We start from the raw sequence: 23,720 nt of genomic DNA, 5'->3' as shown, positions 1-23,720 counted from the left end.
GAGGAGTACTGATCTATTGATGCTTGGAGCCAGCTTCTTAAATTTCTTTGGAGGTGAACCCTGACAAACAGGTTTAGTTATTTGTTTTAAATGGATTTTATTCCATTTATAGAATAACCAAGGACAATAAGCTTAGAAACCAAGAGCATTATGTTTGAAACTTACTGATGTTGTTTGTTTGTTTGTTTGTTTGTTTCTTTCTTTCTTTCTTTCTTTCTTTCTTTCTTTCTTTCTTTCATCAGTTCATTAATGAGAACGTATTCTGTGCCAGACACTGGGGGTACGAAAGTGAACAAGATATCAGGGTGCCTGTGTGGCTCAGTTGATTAACCATCCAACTCTTGATTTTGGCTCAGGTCATGATCTCACAGTTTGTAGGATTCTCTCTCCCTCTCTCTTTGCCCCTCCTCTGCTCAGGTGTGTGAATGCTCACTCTCTCTCACTCTCAAAAGAAATAAATAAACATTTAAAAAAAGATGAACAGATATTATCCTCCCCCAGAGGATGATCTATTAGAAAAGTCAAAAACATAAACTAATGATGATATTACACTGTCATTAGTGCTATGGTTAGAAGCAAACACAGAGGGGTGCCTGGGTGGCTCAGTAGGTTAAGCATCCGGCTTTGGCTCAGGTCATGATCTCATGGTTCGTGGGTTCGAGCCCCGCATCGGGCTCTGTGCTGACAGCTAGCTCAGAGACTGAAGCCTGCTTCAGATTCTGTGTCTCCCTCTCTTTCTGACCCTCCCCTGCTTGTGCTGTCTCTGTATCTCAAAAATAAATAAAAAAACATTAAAAAAAGAAAAAAAAAGCAAACACAGAGTGATGTGGGAACCCAGAAAGGAACCAACTCTCTTGGGCTATTAAGAAAGGGCCCCACTTAAGAGAGATACAGTTGAGCTGGATCTTAAAGGGTAGACTTAAATTTTCCAGTTGGAGAAAGACATGCTAAGTAGGAGGAGGAATAAATGCAAAAATACGGAAGCCCAATAGAACAGTGAACAATTAGGAAACAGGGAGCTCTCCTAGCCAAAGCTCAGTCATAGAGAGGGCGGCAGGAAAGATGCCAGGAAGGACAACTGGATCCAAATGGCTAAGAGTGCCTACTAAGCTCTGAACCTTATCCTGGTGCCACCAGTATAATCAGAAAAATCACTCTGGCAGGAGAGCAGGAGCTGGACTAATTTACTGGTGTGACTCACAATAGAAGTAGGATGACCACCTAGAATAGTCTAGATGAGAGATGGAGAGGCCTAAGTATGGGCATGGTAACGGGGATGCACAGCAGAGGAAATATAAGAGAGAGCTGGCCGTCAACATGGTAGGACTTTGTGACCAATGGGATGTGGGCTGGTAAAGAAGAAGAGTTCCTTTTAAGTTCTTGACATTTAGTTCACTGCAAAAAAAAAAAAAATGGGAAATAGCTTTAGCCACTTACTTAAAAGATACTTTTAAAGTTATCACAATACTTTAAAATACTTTAAAATCATCAGTCAAGCATTTTGTAACATGGAAAGCCAAACAACACTGTTGTTCCCATTGAATAATGGTTGAAAGTCAGAGAAAGTCAATGTATATACTCTCTAAATTGTGCACTGCTTTCCTAATTGCGTTCTGTGAACTGGCAGTGTTTTCCTTAGGAGCTTCCTGCCTAATGTTTTCCGTAAACACTGTGGAGTGTGTCTGAGTAAAGATGAGGCATTTACTGGGACCCAGTCCTTCTTGATTTGCTAGGATCCCCATGTTCTTATCAACAGCAAGGCAGGAAGGAGAATTTCCTCTTCTAAGAAAAAGGTTCTGAAAGATATATTACCCTGAATGAGATATGTGTGATAAAGAAGCCCAAATCAAACAAAATTTCCAGATGATCTAAATGACAAGCCAAAATAATAAACTGCAGGCTGAATAACAATTGACATAATTATTTCATGTGTTCTACTCACAAAGGGGCACATGCTATGTTTGAGGCACTCTTCCAAGTACTTTCCATGGATTAGTTCACTTAATCCTCACAGCAACCCTATGGGGTAGCTACCAGCATTGCCAGGGTTTGAACCTGGGCAGTCCATGCGCTTAATCACATCATTGTACTGAATCCTGCATTAGATAATGATTCTGGAAACTACCTCTTTGTTTATTGTCATTTTCTCATAGCAACTTGGCCTGGGGCCTCTGGTACTCCATTTAATAACTTAAGGACAGCTCTATTCATTGCTAAGGAACTAAAGGTCCTTAAAAGGACAAAGGAAAGGAAAATATATAATAATTTTTAGATTGTGGTAAAATATACATAAATGTGTAATTTGCCATCTTAACCATTTTACTATTCACATTGTTGTGCAACCAATCTCTAGGGCTGTTTCCATTTTGGAAGACTAAAACTTTGCACCCATAAAACACTAGCTCCTTATTCCCCGGCGCCCTCAGCCTCTGGCAACCACCACTTACATTTTGTCTCTCTGAATGTGATTACTGCAGACACTTCATGTAAGTGGACTCTGTACAGCATTTTTGTGACTGGCTTCTTTCCCTTTAACAGAATATTCTCAAGTTTCCCTCATTTTGTAGCATATGTTGGGGTGTCCTTCTTTTGGAAGGATGAATGATATTCCACTGTATGTGTGTGTCATATTTTGTTTACTCCCTCATCTGTTCATGGACACTTGGGTAGCTTCCACAGTTCAGCTATTGCAAATAATGCTGCTATGAATATCGGTGGACAAATAACCTCTTTGAAACTCTATGAGCAAAATTTAGTAGGTGTGTGTGGGTGTGTGTGTGTGTGGGGGGGTGTTTCTGTTTAATGTCCTCATGGGGTTCTGAGAAAAAAATTCCAGTTTGCACATTGCTGTCAATATGATGGGATTCACAATAAGTTCATGGTTTAGATATAAAGTAGCCAGACATTACGGGCCAGACATTATGGTTTGGCCTAGATAAGCACATGTCTTTATGGCCATCCCTTAGGTGGGTGTGAGCAGTGAGAAGTGGGGAGCAGCCAGCTCTGCAGCCAGGCCTGGGGGAGAAGGGACCAAAGTGATGGTGGGGTAGACACCCTAGGGGAAAGGAGGACCCCCGGGCCGGAGCAGAGGCTAAAGGGAACTCTTGATCTTAACGTCCAAACCTGCTCCCCCTGTAGTCTTTGCAGTGGCAATAAATGGAAACTCCATGGAGTCCAGTTGCTCCTGCCAGAAACCAGTCATTCTCAGCTCTCCTGCTCAAGCCATCTCTACGTCTTGTCAATTCCAGCTCACAAATATTTCTTGAACATCCACTCTTCTCCATGTACCTTCATCCGAGCCACCATGCTCTCTCACCAGAACTACTTCCTATGACATCCCCTCTTTTCTTTTACCTGTCGTTAATCCATTCTCTTCACATCAGAGAATCTTTGGAAATCAGATTGTCTTTTAGGCCTAAAGGACTCATGGAAACACATTATGCTTAGAATATAATCTAGGGGTGCCTGGGTGGCTCAGTCAGTTAAGTGTCTGGCTTCGGCTCAGGTCATGATCTCATGGTTTGGGTGTTCGAACCCTGCTTCAGGCTCTGTGCTGACAGCCTGCTTCAGATTCTGTGTCTCCTTCTCTCCCTCCACCCCCGTCCCCACTGCCACTGCTCACGCTGTCTCTGAAAAATAAATAAATTTTTAAAAAAAGAATATAATCTAAACTCCTCTCCTACAAGGCCCTGCATGGTCTGCACTTTTACATGTCTCATGCTGCAATTACCAGACTTCAGTCTTACTGTCTTCTTCAAACTTACAAAGGCACTAAGCACATCTCTCCACAGGACTTCAGTGTGTGTTGTCCCCCAGTCTGGAGTACTCCTCCGCATTAAAATGTTCCCATACCAAGGTGCTACAAAGGACTAAATGACTCATCTTCAGAGAAGTCTTTTCTGTCCATTCAGTCCAAATTATGGATGTCCCTTGATATCTTTCTTGTAATTTTTCCCCCATAATACTTTTAAATTACTTTTTATCATATGATTTGGGATTTGTTTATTGGATATTGGGTATTATTAATTGAGTCTCTGTCTTTTCCATTAGACTGTAAGCTCCATGCAGGCAGGGTCATGTTCCTTTATTAACCATTGTTTACCCAGCCATCTACAGGACCTGTAGGTACATATAGGCAATCCACAAATATATTTTGACCAACTGAATGAATGAATGAATAAATGAATAAAAAGATTAAGTATTTGAGCTGGAAAAATGGCCTCGATGGAAATTCTCTGGACTTTCCATAAAAAGAGGAAGAGCTGTCCCTTGACAGATTCATTTACCCCAACTGACCTCTGGTTGTCTACTCTTGGATCCCATTAATCAGGACTTTCATGCGGGAATGTAAACACTATTATTAATGATGAAATAACCTTTTCCACCCAACAGCAAAGAAGCCAGTGAACCTTTACACTGTCCATGATGGAGCTGTCCACACTGTTCAGAGGTCACCTTTTTACAAGGACATTATCCTCACCATTGGGGGATGGAACTTGGCCATCTGGAAAGAAGGTGTTACAGTAAGTAGCCTGAAAAATGGAAGAGTGGGTGTGTGTGGTCCTTTGTTACTGAGAAAGACAATGGGAACAACAGACTGTTCTGATATAACAGTGCCCTGGGGACACTTTTTAGAAAAATTAGAACAGATGGCTTGGGTTCCAGCTTGTCTTCGGAACCACTGTAAGGCTTTTGAAAACACAACCATTTGTCTTCTTTCCTGAGGGGAGGAAACCGTATTTATGTCTCTTGCTAAAATCTAACAGTCTTTTCTTCAAAATATGTTTTGTAGGCGGTTGATTGGTTTTATGTTTTTTCCTCCCCCTTAAAATACATGATGGAATGCTGGGTACTGTCTGAAGACCAAGGAGAAGCATTGGGTCTGTCACCTTTGCTTCTGCACCAGGAATATGTCCCCAGGTTTAGAAAGTGGGAGTAAGCAAGCTAAGGGGTCCATGGCCAGGAGACCAGAGACATGCATAGGCCACCGTGGGCCAGTGCCAGAACTCTGGGGCCCAGGGTTAGGAGAGGGCCTGGTTCCAGGCAAACAGAAGTTAAACTGCCAAAAACTGGAAAGACTGAAAAAATCCAGTAAAGTAAGGGTGTGGGGAAACCAGTACAGCATGCTTCAGTGGGCAATTTAAGAAGATTATCAAAATCTGGGGTGCCTGGGTGGCTCAGTTGGTTAAGCGTTTGACTCTTGATTTCAGCTTAGGTTATGATCTCACGATTTGTGGGTTTGAGCCTCACGTCAGGCTCTGAGCTGACAGCATAGACCCTGCTTAGAATTCTTTCTCTCCCTCTCTCTGCCCCTCCTCCTCTCATGCTCTCCCTCAAAATAAACTTAAAAAAATCAAAATTTGATGTATATATATTTTTTATTTCATAGCTGTAATATATATTCTTTGAAAAAATAATCATATATAGTAATACATATATATTTACACAAATACATATTCTTTAACAATGAATATATTTTCTTTGAATAAAATGAATAAAAATATCCATATATTCTTTAATGAAGAATATGTATATTCTTTAAATAAAGTGATATAATATACATTTACACTTATATATATATTCTTTGACCTAACTCTTTCACTTCTGGCACTCTTAACTTACACAAATAACTGTGTGAATATATATGCAAGTTTGCCATTGAAATAATTAAAAACTACATAGAGTGACCATCCGGAAAAGGACTTCTACTTTATACCAATGTACTACTGTATGCTCAATTTTCTTTTATAGTGAAAAAGTATTAGTTTTTTAATTAAAGAAAAATAAAATTAGCCAAAGTTGTCCACAGAAATTGAAGGAACTGGGCAAGAACAGAACTGGAGTGCTACCTCTAAGGAGTCCATGAATCTGTGACACTCTTCATTCTCCACAAGGAAGTTTCTGATGCATGTCTTGGACAGGAGGAAAGAGCCCCATGGTTTAGTTTAGTCTCTTCAGATATAAGGAGATAAATGAGTACACTTGATTGCCAAGTGGAGCAGGACAGTGGGAAGAAAGTACATTCTGATTTTTTCTCTCTATGAAAACTTTCCAAAGAGAACAAATTATCCATGGTAAAGAGAAGATAATCTTGTAAGGCTTTGCTGGTCTAAAATATTTTCCAAATAGGATTTGTAAGGCATTGGATGCAGCTCACAGCTGGAACTGGCTTTCTATTGCTCTTTTCCTGGCTGCCAAAGTTGTTTCCATGGGAAACAGACACCCAACAGCAAAATAAAGGTATAAGCAAAATTTCCTTATAACCTTTACTTATCTAACATCTACTAATCTCCAGCTCGATTGGAAGGTTTGATCTCTTATAAAAAGCAACTAAAATAAGAAAAAAAGTCATTAAAAATACACAGGAAGGAAGAGTTGGCATTATATAAAAAACCTAAAAGAAAAAAAAATGAAGTTCTGAGTGGGCATAATTTGTGCTATTCTGTGATCATAGCCATCTGAGTGTACTTAAAGAAAATCATTGTGAATACACATCAGGTAATAACAAAAACTTTCATGTGTCTTTTTTTAAAACTTTGTTTAAAGACTGGACCCCTCCTTCAGTCATGCTGTGCACCCAAAAGGTACACAGCAGGCCACTGGTCCCTGACAAGGCCTGGAGTCTTCTATATTGGCCGAGAAGATGGATACATTGATATCTGGGACCTTCTGGAGAAAACCCATGAGCCATCCCAGTCACAAAACATCTGCATAACCATGATCACCTGCATCAAACCCTGGACCTTTAGTGGTAGGTTAATTCTGATTATATGACCTAAGTTATTTTTCTTCTTGAGGGGTAACTCGGGAACATTTTGACATTCATTTGGAAAGTCTCTGATCTTTTTGTCTCAGGTTTTTTGTTTTTCTGTCCATCCCATCCTTTCTCTCCCCTTCCTTCTCCTTTCTTCTTGCACTCAAACTTTGGATACAACCTGAGTTTCTCTCATTGTTTTCTTCATCAACAATTATTTCTGAGGCATGTTTAGTATGACAAGCAGAGGCTGATTTTGACCCACACAATGAAGAGCATCCTTCTCATCTTTTCCAGGTCAGACAGGACAATCCATAAATCTTAGCTAGCTTTTGCTGCTTCTTTTCCAAATGGAATCATTCTTGTATCTTTACATTGTCGTTATGTCACAAATTTTCAATATTTTATCATTTGGGGGGCTTTTCCCTTGACAATATCAAGCAATTCTTTTCATGAGATCAAATGATTCTCTGGGGTCATTTATCTATTTAAACATTAATCTTTGAACTAATTATAGGGAAAAATATGTATAACAAAGCAAGCAGAAATTTGAGGATGTTTCCTTGGAAACATAATTGATACCTTTGTCCCAATTTCTTTTTTTTTTTTTTACCCAAGCACTACTTTTTATGTAAACCCAGTATATTTGCCTCTTTTAAAAGAAGTTTCAGGGCACCTGGGTGGCTCAGTCAGTTAAGTGTCCAACTCTTGATTTTGGTTCAGGTCATGATCCCAGAATCATGGGAAAGAGCCCTGCATTGGGCTCCGCACTAAGCATGGAGCCTGCTTGAGGTTCTCTGCCTCCCTCCCTACCTTTCCCTCTCTCCGATCTCCCTATCCCTCTCTCTCTCTCTCTCTGTGCCCCTCCCAACCATTAGCATGTTCTCTCTCTTTTTCTCTCTCTCTGAAATAAAAAGCAAAAATCAAAAATAAACGTTTTCTTTTGTTTCCAATGATGTACATGCATAAAAGTGTCTTTATATCCATTTCTCTCTTTGAAATTTTACATTTAGAAATTCAGTCTTCAGAATTTCTAGAGTGTCACAGTCTTAGCCAAATGTGTCATCAGAGCATGGGTTTTTTTCCATCGTTGCTACAAAACATTGCTTTTGTGTATATCCAGGGATTATAATTCTAGGATTTAACAATTTAAACCAAACCTTCTGAAAATGAGAAAAAGAAAAAAACATGTAATATAGAAAATAAACATTTTTAAAAACATTCTTTCTGTTTATAATGGTATCCATTAGCCCTTACTAAGTCTTTGGTGAAAATTGGCTTCATGATTTTTCTTTGAAAATCTTTCCCTGTGTTATCACTGCTTCTCACGTCTGCCCAGGGGCCCAGCCACACAGAGGGTCAACCTCGGCAAGGAGCCACACTCCTCACCTAAGCATCGAGAAGACAAGATTTGAAGTGGGTAGAATGGCTGACAAATGCTCAGGGTCTCCATTTCATCAACTCGAAGAAAAGGATCTTTATACATTAGTATATGTGCTGCAGAAGCGAGCACAGGATCTTTATACATTAATATGGTCCTCAGTCATGAATGTCTGATGAAAATGCCAAGATTACTGTAACCACAGCAAGTCGTTTGCAAGACCACAAAACGAAATCACATTTTATGTTTAACCTCCAGTATGGGTTTTCTGACTGCTGAGTTGTTTTTCCCCCCATTTTCTGGATCTTTCAGCTAAGCAGCAATTTATAGCCATAGCTGATTACTATGGAACACTGCATATATTGGAAATTCCTTGGACGTTAAGTCACCCATCTGCCAATGAGGTTAGTAATGTTTGCTCTGAGGATTTATGTGAACAGATATCAATGAGGCATGTTTAAAAAGTGTTCAGAAATGACAGCATTTTTGTCTCTACGAAAACAAAAGAAACATACCATCCAAAATAAAGGGATGTATTTCTGTTGTATGAATTACATAGCTTGGAACCACAAAAATACAAATGTGCTGAGAGAGAAGGCAAGTAAATGAAGCCCAGATTCAGAAAAGAATTGATTTGGGGGCACCTGGGTGGCTCAGTCAGTTAAGCATCTGACTTTGGCTTAGGTCATGATCTCATGGTTCCTGAGTTAGAACCCCTCAGCAGGCTCTCTGCTGTCAGCACAGAGCCTGCTTCAGATCCTCTGCCTCTCTCTCTCTTTCTCTCTCTGCCCTTCCCCTGATCATGCGCGTACTCTCTCTCTCATGAATAAAAACATTAAAAAAAAAACTTTTAAGCAAAGAAGTGATTTGGGGATTCATATCATTCATATCATTCGTATCATTTTCAGGGTGTAACTGAAGTATAGGACTCTTATTTTAGTGATGCCCTTCCTGGAGGCCCAGTTGACATTTTGATATGTCTCTCCGTCACCCACCTCTATCCATCTCCCTCAACTCGGTGTACTGCAGGCAGCATGGCTATGAGGACAGTCTTCTGCCCCTCCATAGGTACCACTCAAAGGTTTCAAGTAATGGTAATACTTGATAAACATGTGATAAAAAGTAAATCAGTGAATAGAAATACATAAATATATATATAGCCAACATTAAATATAGAGATTGCAATCCATGACAAGTCCCAACATCAGCCTAATTACTGGCAAGCAGAAAGCTTTCCCTCCCTTGGCCACCTTGCCCAAGGTCTCTTTACTGACTTTCTGCTTCTGTTCTTAATGTGCACACACTAAGTCCCCCCGGGGACCAGGAGCTCAGCTCTGCTTCCAGTCCCTTTAGGGTTTACCCTGATATCCTCATCAGGCTTTTCCACATTTGGTTGATGATATGAAACTATCTTCTGGCTTGGAAGTGTGAAGCAAGAAAAGGGGAAGAGATCAATCCCTGAGTATTTCTTTTACAAAACAGTAATTTTTTGTTGCTCTCTCCTTCCCACCTCACTGCCTTCATGGAATCCTCTGATGCAGGACCCTGAACCTAAGCAGAGTAGCCGCCACCTTGAGCTCACTCTCCTGGCAGTGGGCCTGTGGGCAGCATCCTGAAGCAGGCAAGCTGCCTAATGAATTACAAGTAGCAGGAATTCTTCTAGAGCCCTGTGAAGAATGTGGGGACTTCCGTGTGGGCTCCTCTCTCACAGGTCTGTGCTTCTAATAGGTATCAGGCACGAGCCACTACTTTGAAAGAGAAGTCAAGTATCTGGAATATGTAGAACAGCGTAAGAAAATCCGTGAACAAGAAAAGAAAGAAATGGATCTGGAACTTGAGAAGAAAAAATCTGTAAGTGAAATTTCAGAAGCAAAAGTCATTGCCTTCCTCTAACCCTAGTGGAAATATGTACGTTTGGCTTATTCCACAGTTTAAATAGGAAAATTATGCCTCTTCACATTCTTCTCTTGTTCTCATGAGACTCAAGAGGGTATTTCTCTGATTTCCTAGCTTGCCATGAGTGACAGCTAGCAATTGAACAACTACCTAGATTCTATCCAACTTAAGTTTCTGAAATTTTCTATCACTTCCAAGTCCTCGAGATACAAAGGCATCTAAATATTAATGGGTATAATGATTTAAAACTTGGGAATATTTTATTATATAGAATTTTAACATCCGGTGAATAATACACAAAACAGGTAGTGCTTGGGGCACTTGGCTGGTTCAGTCAGTAGAGCATCAGAATTTTGTTCTCAGAGTAGGGAGTTCAAGCCCCACATTGGGTGCAGAGATTACTTTTCAAAAAAATAAAAAGAAAAACGTAGTGCAAAAAGAGGAGGATACAGAATCAAGACACATGGGCTCAAATCCCAACTCTGCCACTGCTAGCTATGAAATCTGGAACAAGGCTCCTATCATTGCCAAGCTTCAGTTCTTGTCTTCAAAATGGGATTGCTGGGGCGCCTGTGTGGCTCCGCTAGTTGAGTGTCCCAACTTTGGCTCAGGTCATGATCTCACAGTTTGTGAGTTCGGGCCCCGCTAGGGTCTCTGCTGTCAGATGTGTCAGCACCTCAGATCCTCTGTCCCCCTCTTTCTCTCGCTGTCCCTCCCCCACTCATGCACATGCTCTCTCTCTTTCAAAAATAAGTAAACATTTTAAAATATTTTCTTAAGCGGGAATACTGATAACTACCTTTTAGGATTAGGCTTTCAGTTCAGGAACCTGACAATAGTAGACTTTTAGTAAATGGGAACCAGTATATAGACAGATAGATATGAATTTTACTGTAATATAATATATGGAAGCTGTAAAACTTGAGGTAGAGGTGAATTTGGTAGAGGACACATCTGCAACCAGAAAGGAAACAAAAGCTCTGAAGCCCCTCACCTTCCCATTTTCCAGCCTCTGTTTGATATGATTTCTGTCACTCAGTGGGTCTCCCTTCACCCACTGGAAGTGGGGCCTTTAAGTACTCTATGAATTCAGCTCTTCTCTCTTTCTCTCAGGGGTCACCTCAGTCCATGTTTCTACTTCACTCTTGCTCCTTCCCTTCCTAGGCCTTTTGTCACTAGCAATTTCACCACTGATCCCATTTATAGATTCCTTATAGCCAAATAAATAACCTCCTCCAACATTGTTATTCATGTGAGACCCTAGGTCTCTATTAAAAGCATGAGCATGTGGAGATTTTAACGTTAACGTTATCACTTATTGCTAGACACATGTTAGTGTCATAAAAAGCAGAGGGCTTCATTTTAAAAACATGGTTTAGTGGTCACAGGACATAAAAGAATGCCAATTAATTAATTTTCATTGTTTCCCCTGCTACAGAAAATTGGCCATTGTCTATTCTTTTGCACACTCACAAATGCTGATTGAAATTTTGTTGTGGGAAACAACCTGACACCCTTTCCTTTATGCCAGCAATTATCCATGATTTCTGTGAGTATTTAAATACCATACTGACATCTTCTAATTATCCACATCAGTGGAAGCAAGTAGACTGATGGATAACCCAAAACTAATTTGCATATGAAATACTTTAAAAACACCTAAATATTATAATAATCATATTTTGAAATTGTATGATGTGCCTGAGTTTACAAAATCTCTCCAACTTCTTCTTATAACTTCATTTCCGTTTGACATATTGCCCTCTTTTTTTAAGTTTATTTACTTATTTTTAAATGTTTTATTTATTTTTGAGAGACAGAGAGAGATAGCATGAGGGTCAGAGAGAGAGGAAGACACAGAATCCCCAGACAGACCTCAGGCTCTGAGCTAGCTGTCAGCACAGAGCCCAATGTGGGGCTCAAACCCACGAACTGCGAGATCATGACCTGAGCTGAAATCAGACGCTCAACCAACTGAGCCACCTAGGTGCCCAGTGTTTATTTATTTAGAGAGAGTGTGAGCAAGAGCAGGGGAGGGGCAGAGAGAGAGGGAGACAGAGGATTCAAAGCAGGCTCTGCACTGTCATCATCAGTGCAGAGCCTGATGAAGGGCTCAAACTCACAAAAGGTGAGATCGTGACCTGAGCTGAAATCAAGAGTTGAACACTTAACTGACTGAGCCACCCAGGCACCCCCATTTGGTACCTCTTTTAAGTAGAACTACCACTTCTCAAATTTTCTCTGGAACTAGATTGGGAATACGTGAATGGGTTTAAAAGGGCTCTTCTGTTATATTTAGAACATGAAAAGTGTCACCAAGGAAAAACAACTAATTGTGAGAAATATCTTCTAACAAACAACTGCCAATAAAAGGGAAAATGGGAACACACTGTAACAACCTCAGAGGACTGCAGCAGAGATTAAATGAGTTAAAATGTTTATAGCACTTAGCCAGAAACTGGCACGGAGAAAATGGTAGTAAGTGTTCACTGTTACTGTTGCAGAAGGCAGGGGAAGACCTCACATCCATCCAGCAGGGCTGGTCTGAATGAGTGCCCTGCAGTGACCAGGGATTAGGTTGTACACATTGACTCCCAAATCCGAGGGAAAATATATCCCCTATCTCTTGGCAAACACTGAGTTTGGATACAGCTCACTTCTTGAAAAATAATAGCAATCATAGCTTTAACGGCACATAAAATGGGAATTTTTCTAACTGACATTTCTGCTGGAGACCCAAAGCTGAAAAAAAAAATAGGTTTCCATGCAATCCATAAGCTATGCCACCGACATACATCTTGGTAGAGGGAGGAATTCAAAAGACTTCTGCAACCCTCGAGTCCATTATCCACACCCCAGGCTACATGAGGGACACAAGAGTCATGGGGAATAAGACATTTGTTTTTATTTTTGGAGAGAGGTGTCAAAGGGTCATCTGTTCCCCACTTCCTGGTTCTCCACGAGGAGACCTTCATGGGACCACTGCTAGAGGGACTGCTGGCCACGATGGAGAACCGGCCACCAGCAGGAGGCTTCCTGGCCCACAGAAACGTGCACACACTTCTCCATTCGCTCGCTGCCACTCTCCCTCCTGCTGCACCAGAGATACCCTCCCAGAGAGCTGTGGCCAGGCCAACTGCTCAAAACTAGCCCCTTCTTTCCTTTGGTATTTCTAGCTGTCAATGTTTTATTGTGATGATTTGCTTTTTCACCCTAGAAAACATATCAGAAGTCAAAAGAACAGATGGAGGCTGAATTGAGAGATGAGTATGACAGTTACTTAGAACTGGAAAAGAACACCCTCATCAAGCTTGGCCTCATCAGAGTGCCAGAGACGATGCCATTCATGGATTTATGAGGTGGAAAAGCTTTCTGCAGGGTGTTTGGGGGACTTGGTAGGCCTGTCTTTTCTTTTTATTCATTATTTTTTATGTAAGGTGAGCTAGCAAATTAAACATGGTTTACTTGTATTTGCCTTTTATTTCACTATAATTAAAACGTGATTTATCACAACAAGATCTGTTTTGACCTTTGGATTGAATGTGTAATGAACTTTGTACTGAATATGAAGGTTACCAGTAATGAAAGTTTCATTTTCCTCCAGTAACACAGAGCTTCAGGCCTCTCCTTTACCCCCAGCCCTTGACATCCATTTAGAGCCCCTAATCCCAGAGAGAAGTGGAAATCAAACTTTGCTTCCAATTATCAGGTTGCTTTTGGCTGTCCCTCCAAACACTAGTCTCTCCAGGCCCCTGACAGATGGGAAGGCTATGTGCTAAGGAAAGTATTAGCAAACTGAATCCAGATATATGTGTATAAAGATCATGAAGATCATGTTGGGTTTCCCAGAGAATATAAGGTAAATTTAACAGTAGAAAACAAGTGATTGATTAAAGGAGAGAATTTATGATACCAAATGGACACAGAAAAACATGTAATAATATTCAACATCTGTTCATGACAAAGCAACAATAAATTCTTAGCAATTCAAAAAGAAGGGGGACTCTAAAATAATCCTACAATAACATCATCCGTAAAGGTGGAAACTGAGTTTTCTTCTGCAATGTGAGACAAGACGCAGAGCCCACAGTCCTGTCTTCTAGTCACTGCGGTACTGGGGAGTGGGGGTGGTGAACCAGTACTGGCACAAAAAGGAAATGGCATGTGACACAATTGCAAAAGAGCTTAGTGTGTCTCAACCAGAGGTTCAATGTCACAGGAAAGTGACTGGAATGGGAGATAGGGTTGCAGGGAGGGGGAGCAGATGAGACTGGAAAAGTAGCCTGGAATCAGATTGTGAAGTGTCCCGGAAACTAAACTCAAGAGGCTGGATTATAGTTTGCAGATAACGCGGAATTAATAGAAGGGCTAAGCAGGAAGGTGACAAACGATCAGCTTTATTTTTAGGAAGATAAGGGATGGATTAGAGTGGGAAGAAGTGAATGGCAGGAAATCCTATTAGGAGGCAGTAGGAGGAGGAAATCCCTTCAAGGTAAGGGATTAGCACATGCCCATACTGAAGGTTAATGTGAAAATAGGCCTGAGAGGCTGGTTGGATGGGGAATACAAGACAAAGGATGATGCCAAAGTTTTTAAGTTACTGGAGGACATTAAACTCAAAGTTATTTATCTCAAAAGTCAGGTAGATAATAGCATTTAACCATCCGTGTGCCTTTGGATGGATGACTTCTCGCTGTGAAACAGAATTCCCCTACTATCCAGTCAGGTGAGAGTATTGACCTTGCAACATTTTTACAAGGGGTAAATGAGCACCTGCACCTCCCTCCCTCACTCCTTCCTTTCTTCCTTCATTCCCTCCTTCCCTTCTTTCTTTCTGATCCATACTTATGTCTTATGTAAATCCATCCAATCTCATAGCTTCCAATACTACCTATATCCCTGGCATGAACTTCTCCCACAATATCAAGAGATGTATATCCATTTGACTATTTAATGTCTCCACTTGGATATATGATAGGCATCTCAAATTTAAACATGTCCAAAACTGAGGGCCTACATTTCCCTCCAAAACCCATTCTCTCTGTAGTCCTCCTGATCACCTTGCTTTCAGTTGCTCAGGCAAAAACCTACGTCATCCATCACTTTTCTCCTCTCACAATCCATATACCCAATCTGTGAGCAAATCCTGTTGACAACAGCTTCAAAGTACATCTAGAACATGATCACTTCTCTCTTTCCTCATTGCTACCACTTTGGTCCAAGCTACCACCATCCCTAGTTTGGATTTTCACAGCAGCCTCCTAACTGTTCTCCCTGCTTCCATCCTTGCCCCCTTCAATCTCTCTCAACAGCAGCAACACGGCTTTTAAGTGAACGGCAGAGGTGGTCATTCTTCTCAGCTCCTCCTTGGCTTCCAAGCTCACTCAGAGCATGAACCTGGGCTTTCCTGGGACCTGCAGGCCCTCGTGTGACCAGTCTGTCCATTGTCACCCTGGTTTCACCTCCCTCTGCTCACCCACGTCACAGCGCCCCAATCACAGCAGTCCCCTCCAACTCACCAAACATACAAGGTGTGTTCCTGTCCCAGGACATTTGTGCTGGCTAGTCTGCACTTTCTCTGGCAATTTTCCCTATTTTGTTTTCATGTCTTGCCCCAAAGGAAAAAAAAAAAAATAACGTTTTGAGTTCCATGCTGTGCCTGGCTCTACAGTTTTAAACAGGTGTTTAGGGGCGCCTGGGTGGCTCAGTCGGCTAAGCCTCCAACTTTAGCTCAGGTCAGATCTCATGTTCGTGGGTTCGAGCCCCGCATCAGGCCCTGTGCTGACAGCTAGCTCAGAGCCTGGAGCCTGTGTCTTCTGGTTCTGTGTCTCCTTCTCTCTCTGACCCTCCCCCTCTCATGCTCTGTCTCTCTCTGTATCAAAAATAAATAAAACATTAAAAAAATTAAAAAAATAAAATAAACAGGTGTTTAGGGTAGGTGTTACTGGGAAGGTGACGTTTGAGCAAAGATCTGAAGGGATCTGTGAGGGATTTGCCCCTGTAGTCTTCTCGGAGACCCATTTTCATGACTCAGTCTTTCATCTCCACCCCAGCAGACTTCTGCTCAAGTCTCCTGGACAGAACTGAGTTGTGTGGACACGTCTTAGTGCAGAAGAAGCTAGAACCTTGGACAACAGGACTGTCATGATCATGTGACACAAGCCATTACCTGGGGCTGTTTCATTGTTGTTCAAACAAAAGAGGGTTGTATTAGCATAGAAGAAGAGGATAATGGGAATTGACTAAGTGTTTGCCTTAGGGTTATCAAATAAAGAACTTAGTATAGTGCCTAGCTATAGGAAACAGTAAATTTTTGCCTCCTATTTTACCTAATTTACATGTACAACATGCTTATAATATTCTTGCTATAGAAACTAAACATGGGGTTCATCTTATGATAGCAGTTATTATCAGTTCAGTATGGTATTTTTATTGTGAATTTATAACCCTAATTTTCCTCATCATCTCACCATCCTATGGCCACAAATGGTGTCACATAAACAGCCACAGCCCAAGTTCCATGGGACCTTGCTCCACCCACTTATCTGGTATCTCATCTTTCTGCCAAGTGCCCCCAGGTGTGTCCTATAGTTCCTGGGATGAAGGTTGACTCACATATTTTCAAAAACAAGCCTGCAACCACCAGGCAGTCACGGCTCCCTTCTCTCAATATACTGGAACTGCCTAATGGCCTGTAACATGGCGGAAGGGGATGGGAAAATGCCTCTCTGTCAATTTAGGTTCAGCATGAAGCTAATGCCAAGGCAAGCCTAGATGTACAAGATAATTATTGGGAGGGAGAGCAAAAGAAGTGAGGGAGACTCTTTAGATCTCAGTGCAAGTCTGGTGTGTATGAAAGGAAAGAGGGAAGGAAAAAAGGTTGGGGTTGGATGAGTCAGACCACTCAGAATGCTCACCTTTCTTGAACTCCTAGGCTTTGGAACTCAGGCCAATGCCCTGTGCTGCCTCCCCCTTTCCTGGGACGAGTTCTCTCCGAGGGCTCTTCACTTCATACCGGGGCTCAAGCGGAGAGGCTTATCCCCTACAGTGGAAGATGTGGGAATACTGGGTGTGAATGAAAATGGAACTAACTGGTGTGCCTCCTTCCAGTTCCCATGGTTCCAGTCCTTTCCACAGCTGCCCACTCCCTCCCAACTGCCCTGTGGGTCCGTCTTTTTCTGCACTTCAGTCTTTTGATCTGCCATGTGTTGTAGTGAAGATAAAAAGGGCTTTGGGGTCCAGCCTTATCACCCTGGGCAAGCTGCACTGCCCCCTAAGTCTTAGCCATACCGTCTGTAAATAGGGGATGATAATCAAACCTGCCTCACCCAAAGGTCATGTATATAAAATAACTGGCACTTAGTCGGTGCTTAATAAGTGTTGCCTCCTTTTCTTGCTTAGCTTCAGGTGCTCTTTCTCACAGACACAGACACACACACACCCCACAAAGAAAACATAGTGTTTCTTCTTGGTCCTCTGCTTTTAATATTGTTAACAATAATGCTAATGCCTCTCACGCTCAAATACGATGTTAGCAGTGGTTCTGCACACCTACTTTAATAGTAGCTTGACATATAGGACATACTATTTAAAATTTAAACAGTAGCTTTATTTTTTGCAGAGCTTAAAATGCTATGGCTACTTAGAAAATTAACCATTCTATTAATACGTGATTTATTTAGGTTACATTTATTTCTCATTCAGCTTTATGAGCTGCTTTTTACTCACCCAGATATGTCATATAATTAAACGAGTATATTTTCAGGTCCTCAGATAACCATATCATCTGGGTGGACTTCAGATGAAAAGGCTCTTGACTCCAGTAGATGGTGGTCGGTGGCCTGGCAAACTTCCACAGCTTCACTAATCCACCACTGTAAATCATTAACATTTCCCTGTGCCCTCCACCCCTGAGCGCTGCTTGGTGTAGGCGATGTTCCACCCAGTTGCTAGGTTGCCATCCACCAGGTTAGATACCATGTAACTGAGCAAGGCTCCCGGGGCGGAAATTGAATATCTTACTGAAGGGCAAACCAAACCCTGTGTGATGAGTTCATTCCTTCCATGGCTGACGAGCTGTTTGAGGGTCACAGGCCATGTAAAACAACTGCACACCATCGGAGTAGAACCCCAGACACTAAAGAAACTAACCTCAAAAGTTTATTGGGGAAATGATGGTTTAAAAAAAATTAAGTGTAATTGCTCCCAAATGCTCTCTTATTCACAAATATGACATAAAAATACATGCCATGAGTATGGTAATTGATATATGTTGTGTTTTCCTGCAATAATGCCAATATTCCTAACTTAAAAGGACAGAAGATAAGATTTCTCTAAGTCACTGGTACATGTAATATTCTGGCTGTTTTTATTCTTTTTTCTGAAAGAAGAAGGAAGGAAAACATAAAATAGGAGATTTTATATCCTTCCCTGTCAATTCAAAATAGTTCTTCCAGCCTAAAGCCATGTATTGTTTTAAACTCTTACTTATTTATTTTGAGAGAGGGGAGGGTCAGAGGGAGAGAGGAAAGGGGCGAGAGAGAGAAAGAGAGAGTGAGAGAGAGAGACTGAGAAAATATGAATACCTTAAGCAGGCTCCATGCCCAGCATGGAGTCTGATGGGGGGCTCAAACTCACAGCTGTGAGATTATGACATCAACCAAAATCAAAAGTCAGACTTTAACACACTGAGCCACCCATGTGCCCCCTAAAGCCATATTTTTAAGAAGAATTCTCCTTTTCAAAAGGTTTTCCAAAAAAAAAAAGAAAAGAAAAGAAAAGAAAACAGGAAAACAGCACCAAGTCAAATCTAATATATGACAAGTGTTTGCTTTATTTTGGCCTTAGTAAACAAGCTAAATGAATGGTTAAAATCTATACTGATGTTTCACTTTTAATGAAGTTTCTAGACTGAATGGATCTAAATCTCACAAAGAACCAGAATGAACTCCCAACTGCACAGAATCTGAGTAGGGGTCATCCTGGTAATGAGGCTATACATCCAGAGGGATCTGGTCCTCAGAAATAATACACTGTACACAGAATTTGAAATTAAGAAAAAAAACCCTCTGCATCAGTTCATTCTGAAAATCTTAATCTCCATTGATGGAGAGTACCAGAAAATCTGGGCAGGGAGAAAGGTGACAGAGGCTACCAATAGTTGTCAAATATCTATGTGCACTCCCACATTTTCCATCCTCTTTGGCAGTTAGATTGGAGCCTGTGAGTGAATTCTAACCAACAGAATGTGGGTAGAAAAGATAGAAGCCACTTCCAGGCTTGGCTTTACCTCGTCTTGTGAAAGCCTCCAACGCTGTGTTTCAGATGCCATGTTTACAATGTAAAGTTTCTCAACCTGTTTCAGACTTTCCACAAGCAGTCAATAAACCTTTATTGTATTAAACCACTGATATATCAGGGTTTATTTGTCACCCCTTTATAACCTAGCCCATCAAGATGAATGCAGGTGGCTTAGAGACTACTCAGCCTCCTTAGAACACATGTGCACAACAGTTGGTTGAAAATCCAAAATTGGACTTAAATCTGTGCACATTTACTAAGATACTAGAAAAACTGTAAAAAGCCATAACTGAAGATATCAAAAGAAAACATAACTTATAGTGGAAAATACTTCTATAGGTTGAAATTGTAGACTAGATTCCAAGAAAATTCCAGCTTGTTCAGTCAGCAGGTGAATTGAGACTGGCACATCACTCCAAATCCCATGCTCTTAAATAGTAAACACTAATCTAGAGTGGTCATTTAAAAATCAAATCTGAACCCCATCATTTCTCTCCTTAAAACCTTTCAACTGGGCCTTTTTGCCCTCAGGATAGGGTGCAAGTTCTTTAACGACTGATAACACAGCCTTGCTTGCTTTTTAAGCCCATCTTTTACAGGTTTGGCTTCTCTACTGACCCTTCAGACATTGCAATTCACACTGTTTCCCACACAGTGAATTCTATGCCCTCTCTCACCTCTGCTTCCTGGAAAATGCTATTTCTGTTTCATGAGTAAAAGGCTACCAAGAATTTTTAAAATGCCCTAAAATGAATTAACATCTAATGCAGTACAACATATCCACATGCATTTAAAAAATGATTTATATGTATTCCTCCTATGGGAAGTGAATTATGCTCATAAGAATTTGTTTTAGAAACTATAACAGGAATTGACAATGTGAGATTAATAGTTTTCAAAGTCACAAAGTAAGAGAACTCTCTGGATCCTAATCAGAACTCTGGAGTCAGAGACAATTCTGAGCACTTGGGCCATTTACAAACTTTAATAATTTAACCATGACAAGTTTATGCTGTGGCAAAATAAATTCAGCCAGTGGCCAGCATCAACCACCATACATGTGGAATGAACAAGTCTTCAGAGAATTCCAGGTCTGAGCTGTCAAGCTACCCCGGCTGTTGCTGATTGGAGCAGAGATGAGCTATCCCTGCTGAGACCTGTCCAAACTCAGGTTTGTCAGCATGTGAGGAAAGTAAACTCTGTCATTGTTTAAAGCCAGTAAGTTTTGGTATGGTTTCCTATGTAGCAGTAGGTAACTGGAAAAACCACCTCATTTGGTTCTTGTGGGGATTAAATGAAATAGAACATAGAAAAATCCCAGGACACCATCTGAAACACAGTGAATGTTAGTTATCTATAATGTGTCCATAAGTATGGCAATTATCTCAAAGTAGGATATTTATTTCTATCCCTACTTTGTTTCAGAATTACAAGAAGCATACTATAACTTCCTTCTTTTAATGGATGTAATCCAGTAAGACAATAAGCTATGTATTCAAATAATTATAATATAAAACAAATTAGTGCTATGTAGCTTAAAAATTTGATATAAGTTTTTAATCAATATCAAACTGTGAATGGTGGAACCCTCTGGTGAGTGGGATTGCATCTAAGTAGGAGATGAGGAAAGACAAGAGAAGCTTGGAAGAATGGGCTTTCAACTACATACTCTTCTGTATTGTTGGAATGACTACAGGAAACATGCATTTCTTTACTTTTCATTATCCTTCTTTTTATTGAACTATTACTTACAGTGATGAGCACAAATTGTAAGTGTGCAGCTAACTTAATTTTTAAATAATTATGTATACACTCATGTAATGGTGTAACCATTAGGCAAACATGCATTAGTTCAATCAGAACTCTATTACTATAGATTAGTTTGCATTTTATATAACTTCATATAAATGGAATCACATGGTATATACTTACTTTTGTCTTCTTTCACTTTTGAGATCGATTCTTGTTGTGTATATTAATATCTCATTATTTTTTATTACTAAATAGTATTCCATGGTATGGACATACCACAATTTGCTTGGTAGACACTTGAGTTCATGGTTTCCAGCTTGGGGCTATTACATATTAGTCTTCTATGATCATTTCTATGTAAGTTGTTTTATGGACATATACTTTCATTTTTCTTGGATAAAGATCTAGGAGTAGAATATCTGTGTCATGTGGTGTATATGTGCCCAACTTTTTAAGATATTGCCAAATGTTTCCAAAGTAGTTGTTCTATTTTATATTTTCCACCAATAGAGTATGAAAGTTCTAGTTCATCCTCATTCTCACTGGTATGGTCAGGCTTTTAAAATTTAGCCATTCTAATTAGTGTATAGTGGTATCTCATTGCAGTTTTAATTAGCATTTCTCTAATGCCTAATGGTGCTGAGCTTATTTTATGTGTTTATTTCCATCCACATATCTTCTTTCATGAAGTATTTATTCACATATGGTATCATTATTCTTGGAGGATTTTATTTTTGGTTTTTTAGTAATTGAGATTTCAGAGTTCCTTATATATTCTGGATACAAGTCTTTTACCAGATACATGCAAATATTTACTTTTGGTCCATGGTTTATCTTCTCATTCTCTTAGTAGTGTCTTTTAAAAGGCAGAAATTTTAAATTTTGATGAAGTTCAATTTATCAGTTTGGTTTTTTTTAGATTATGTTTGTTGACTTCTCTAAGAAATTTTTCCATAACCAAGGTTTTCTTCTAGAAGTTTTATACTTTCAGGCTTTACATTTATATTTTTATTTAAAAATTTTTTTTTCTTAAATGTTTTATTTATATTTGAGAGAGAGAGCAGACAGAATCTGAAGACAGGCTCCAGGCTCTGAGCTAGCTGTCAGGACAGAGCCCGATGCGGGGCTCAAGCCCATGAATTGTAAGATCAACCAACTGAGCCACACAGGTGCCCCATTTCAGGGTTTACATTTAAATCTATGATCCATTTTGCACTGACTTTTTACAGATGCTATAATTTTTACATATGGATCGTGGTGGGGTTTTTTTTTGTTTGTTTGTTTGGGGGGAGTTTGCATATAAATATCCAATTATTCTAGCACTATTGATTGAAAAGACTAGCCTTTTCCCACTGGATTGCCTTTGTAAAAAATCAGTTGTGTATCAAAGACAGATACCATATGATTTCACTTATCTGTGAATCTAAAAAACAAAACAAACAAATGACTCAAATACAGAGAACGAACTGGTGGTTGCCAGAGGTGAGGTGGGTCAGTGGGGATGGCCACAACAAATGATGCGGACTGAGAGATACAATCTATCAGTTATAAAATAAATCTAATCATGGAGATATAAAGTACAGCATAAAAAATATAGTCAATAATATTGTAACAACATTGATGACAGATGGTGACTACACTTATTGTGTAGTAATATATAGAATTATCAAATATGTTGTACAGCTGAAACTAATATAACACTGCATCTCAAGTATGCTTCAATAATAAAATTTTAAAAAATCAGTTGTCCATATAGGTAGGGTCTATTTCTGAACTCCATTGTGTTCCATAGATTTGTCTATCCTGACACCAATACCATACCATCTTGATTACTGTTGCTTTAAAAAGACCTCTTAACATCAGATAGTATTGGTCCTCCAAAGTCGTTATTTTTTTCAAGGTTGTTTTGGCCTTTGTATGTATATTTACGTTAATTTACACACGCAATTCTGGTTTTTCTAAAGTTTCCACTAAGTGATTTTCTAGAGCTCCAACCCCATTATGACTCAGGCCCTGTGTAAATGCACTAGGGACATAGCTGATAACGGCTTAATTGATATTCCATGGTTACTGAGAATGTAAGCAGATGAGGGAAACTGAGATGGCTAATTAGAACCCGGCAGTCTTTCAGAGCAAACATGCCATGCAACTGTAGCAGCAGCATCCAGGGAGCTGAGAGTTAACAGAAGAAACAGAGAGAAACCAAAAGAGTTCCTCTAATATTTTCATATGCATATTCTTTATGTTTAACAAACTCCTATTTTAAAATAAAGTATAAATAAGCCCTACTATCATTAACACTTATGCTTTTTTAAAATGTATTTATCTTGAGAGAGAGCATGAGCAGGGGAGGGACAGAGAGAGAGAGAGAGAAAGAGAGAATCCCAAGAAGGCTCTGCACTATAAGCATGGAGCCTGCCGAGGGATTTGATCTCTTGAACCATGTGATCAGGACCTGAGCTGAAATCAAGAGTCGGACACTTACACCAACTGAGCCACCCAGGTGCCCAGACACCCTAGTGTCTTAATCAGATGATAAGAATGCACAGTTATACAGAACCAAATGGAAGATAGTTTTACTTACAGGCAGAGGAGGAGGCAGATTCTGCTACTGGGCAGAGTGGGGAAAGGCAACAC

The 23,720-nt window shown here is 40.1% G+C and overlaps 1 protein-coding gene across 2 annotated transcripts in view; it reads left to right on the top strand.

Annotated features, from left to right (window-relative positions):
- Nucleotides 1–13,549, top strand: part of WDR63 (WD repeat domain 63) — a 74,431-nt gene extending 60,882 nt beyond the window's left edge. Inside the window, exons 19-24 of one of the 2 annotated variants that reach the window (XR_003912367.1) lie at nucleotides 4,393–4,523; nucleotides 6,547–6,751; nucleotides 8,448–8,539; nucleotides 9,864–9,986; nucleotides 11,470–11,580; nucleotides 13,249–13,338. Coding sequence is in view for 1 of the 2 variants with exons in the window: in XM_029949382.1 (XP_029805242.1) it covers nucleotides 4,393–4,523; nucleotides 6,547–6,751; nucleotides 8,448–8,539; nucleotides 9,864–9,986; nucleotides 13,249–13,389 (692 nt within the window). In the remaining variant the exon portion in view is untranslated. Of the gene's footprint in view, nucleotides 1–4,392; nucleotides 4,524–6,546; nucleotides 6,752–8,447; nucleotides 8,540–9,863; nucleotides 9,987–11,469; nucleotides 11,581–13,248 lie in introns of both variants that reach the window. The other variant, XM_029949382.1, reaches the window with a different exon arrangement.
- The last annotated feature ends 10,171 nt before the right edge of the window (nucleotides 13,550–23,720 follow it).

Source organism: Suricata suricatta, chromosome 8 (genome assembly GCF_006229205.1).
Source record: "Suricata suricatta isolate VVHF042 chromosome 8, meerkat_22Aug2017_6uvM2_HiC, whole genome shotgun sequence".
NCBI lineage: Eukaryota > Metazoa > Chordata > Mammalia > Carnivora > Herpestidae > Suricata > Suricata suricatta.
The sequence above is the reverse complement of the archived record's forward strand: the minus strand, read 5'-3'. Positions and strand labels throughout refer to the sequence as shown.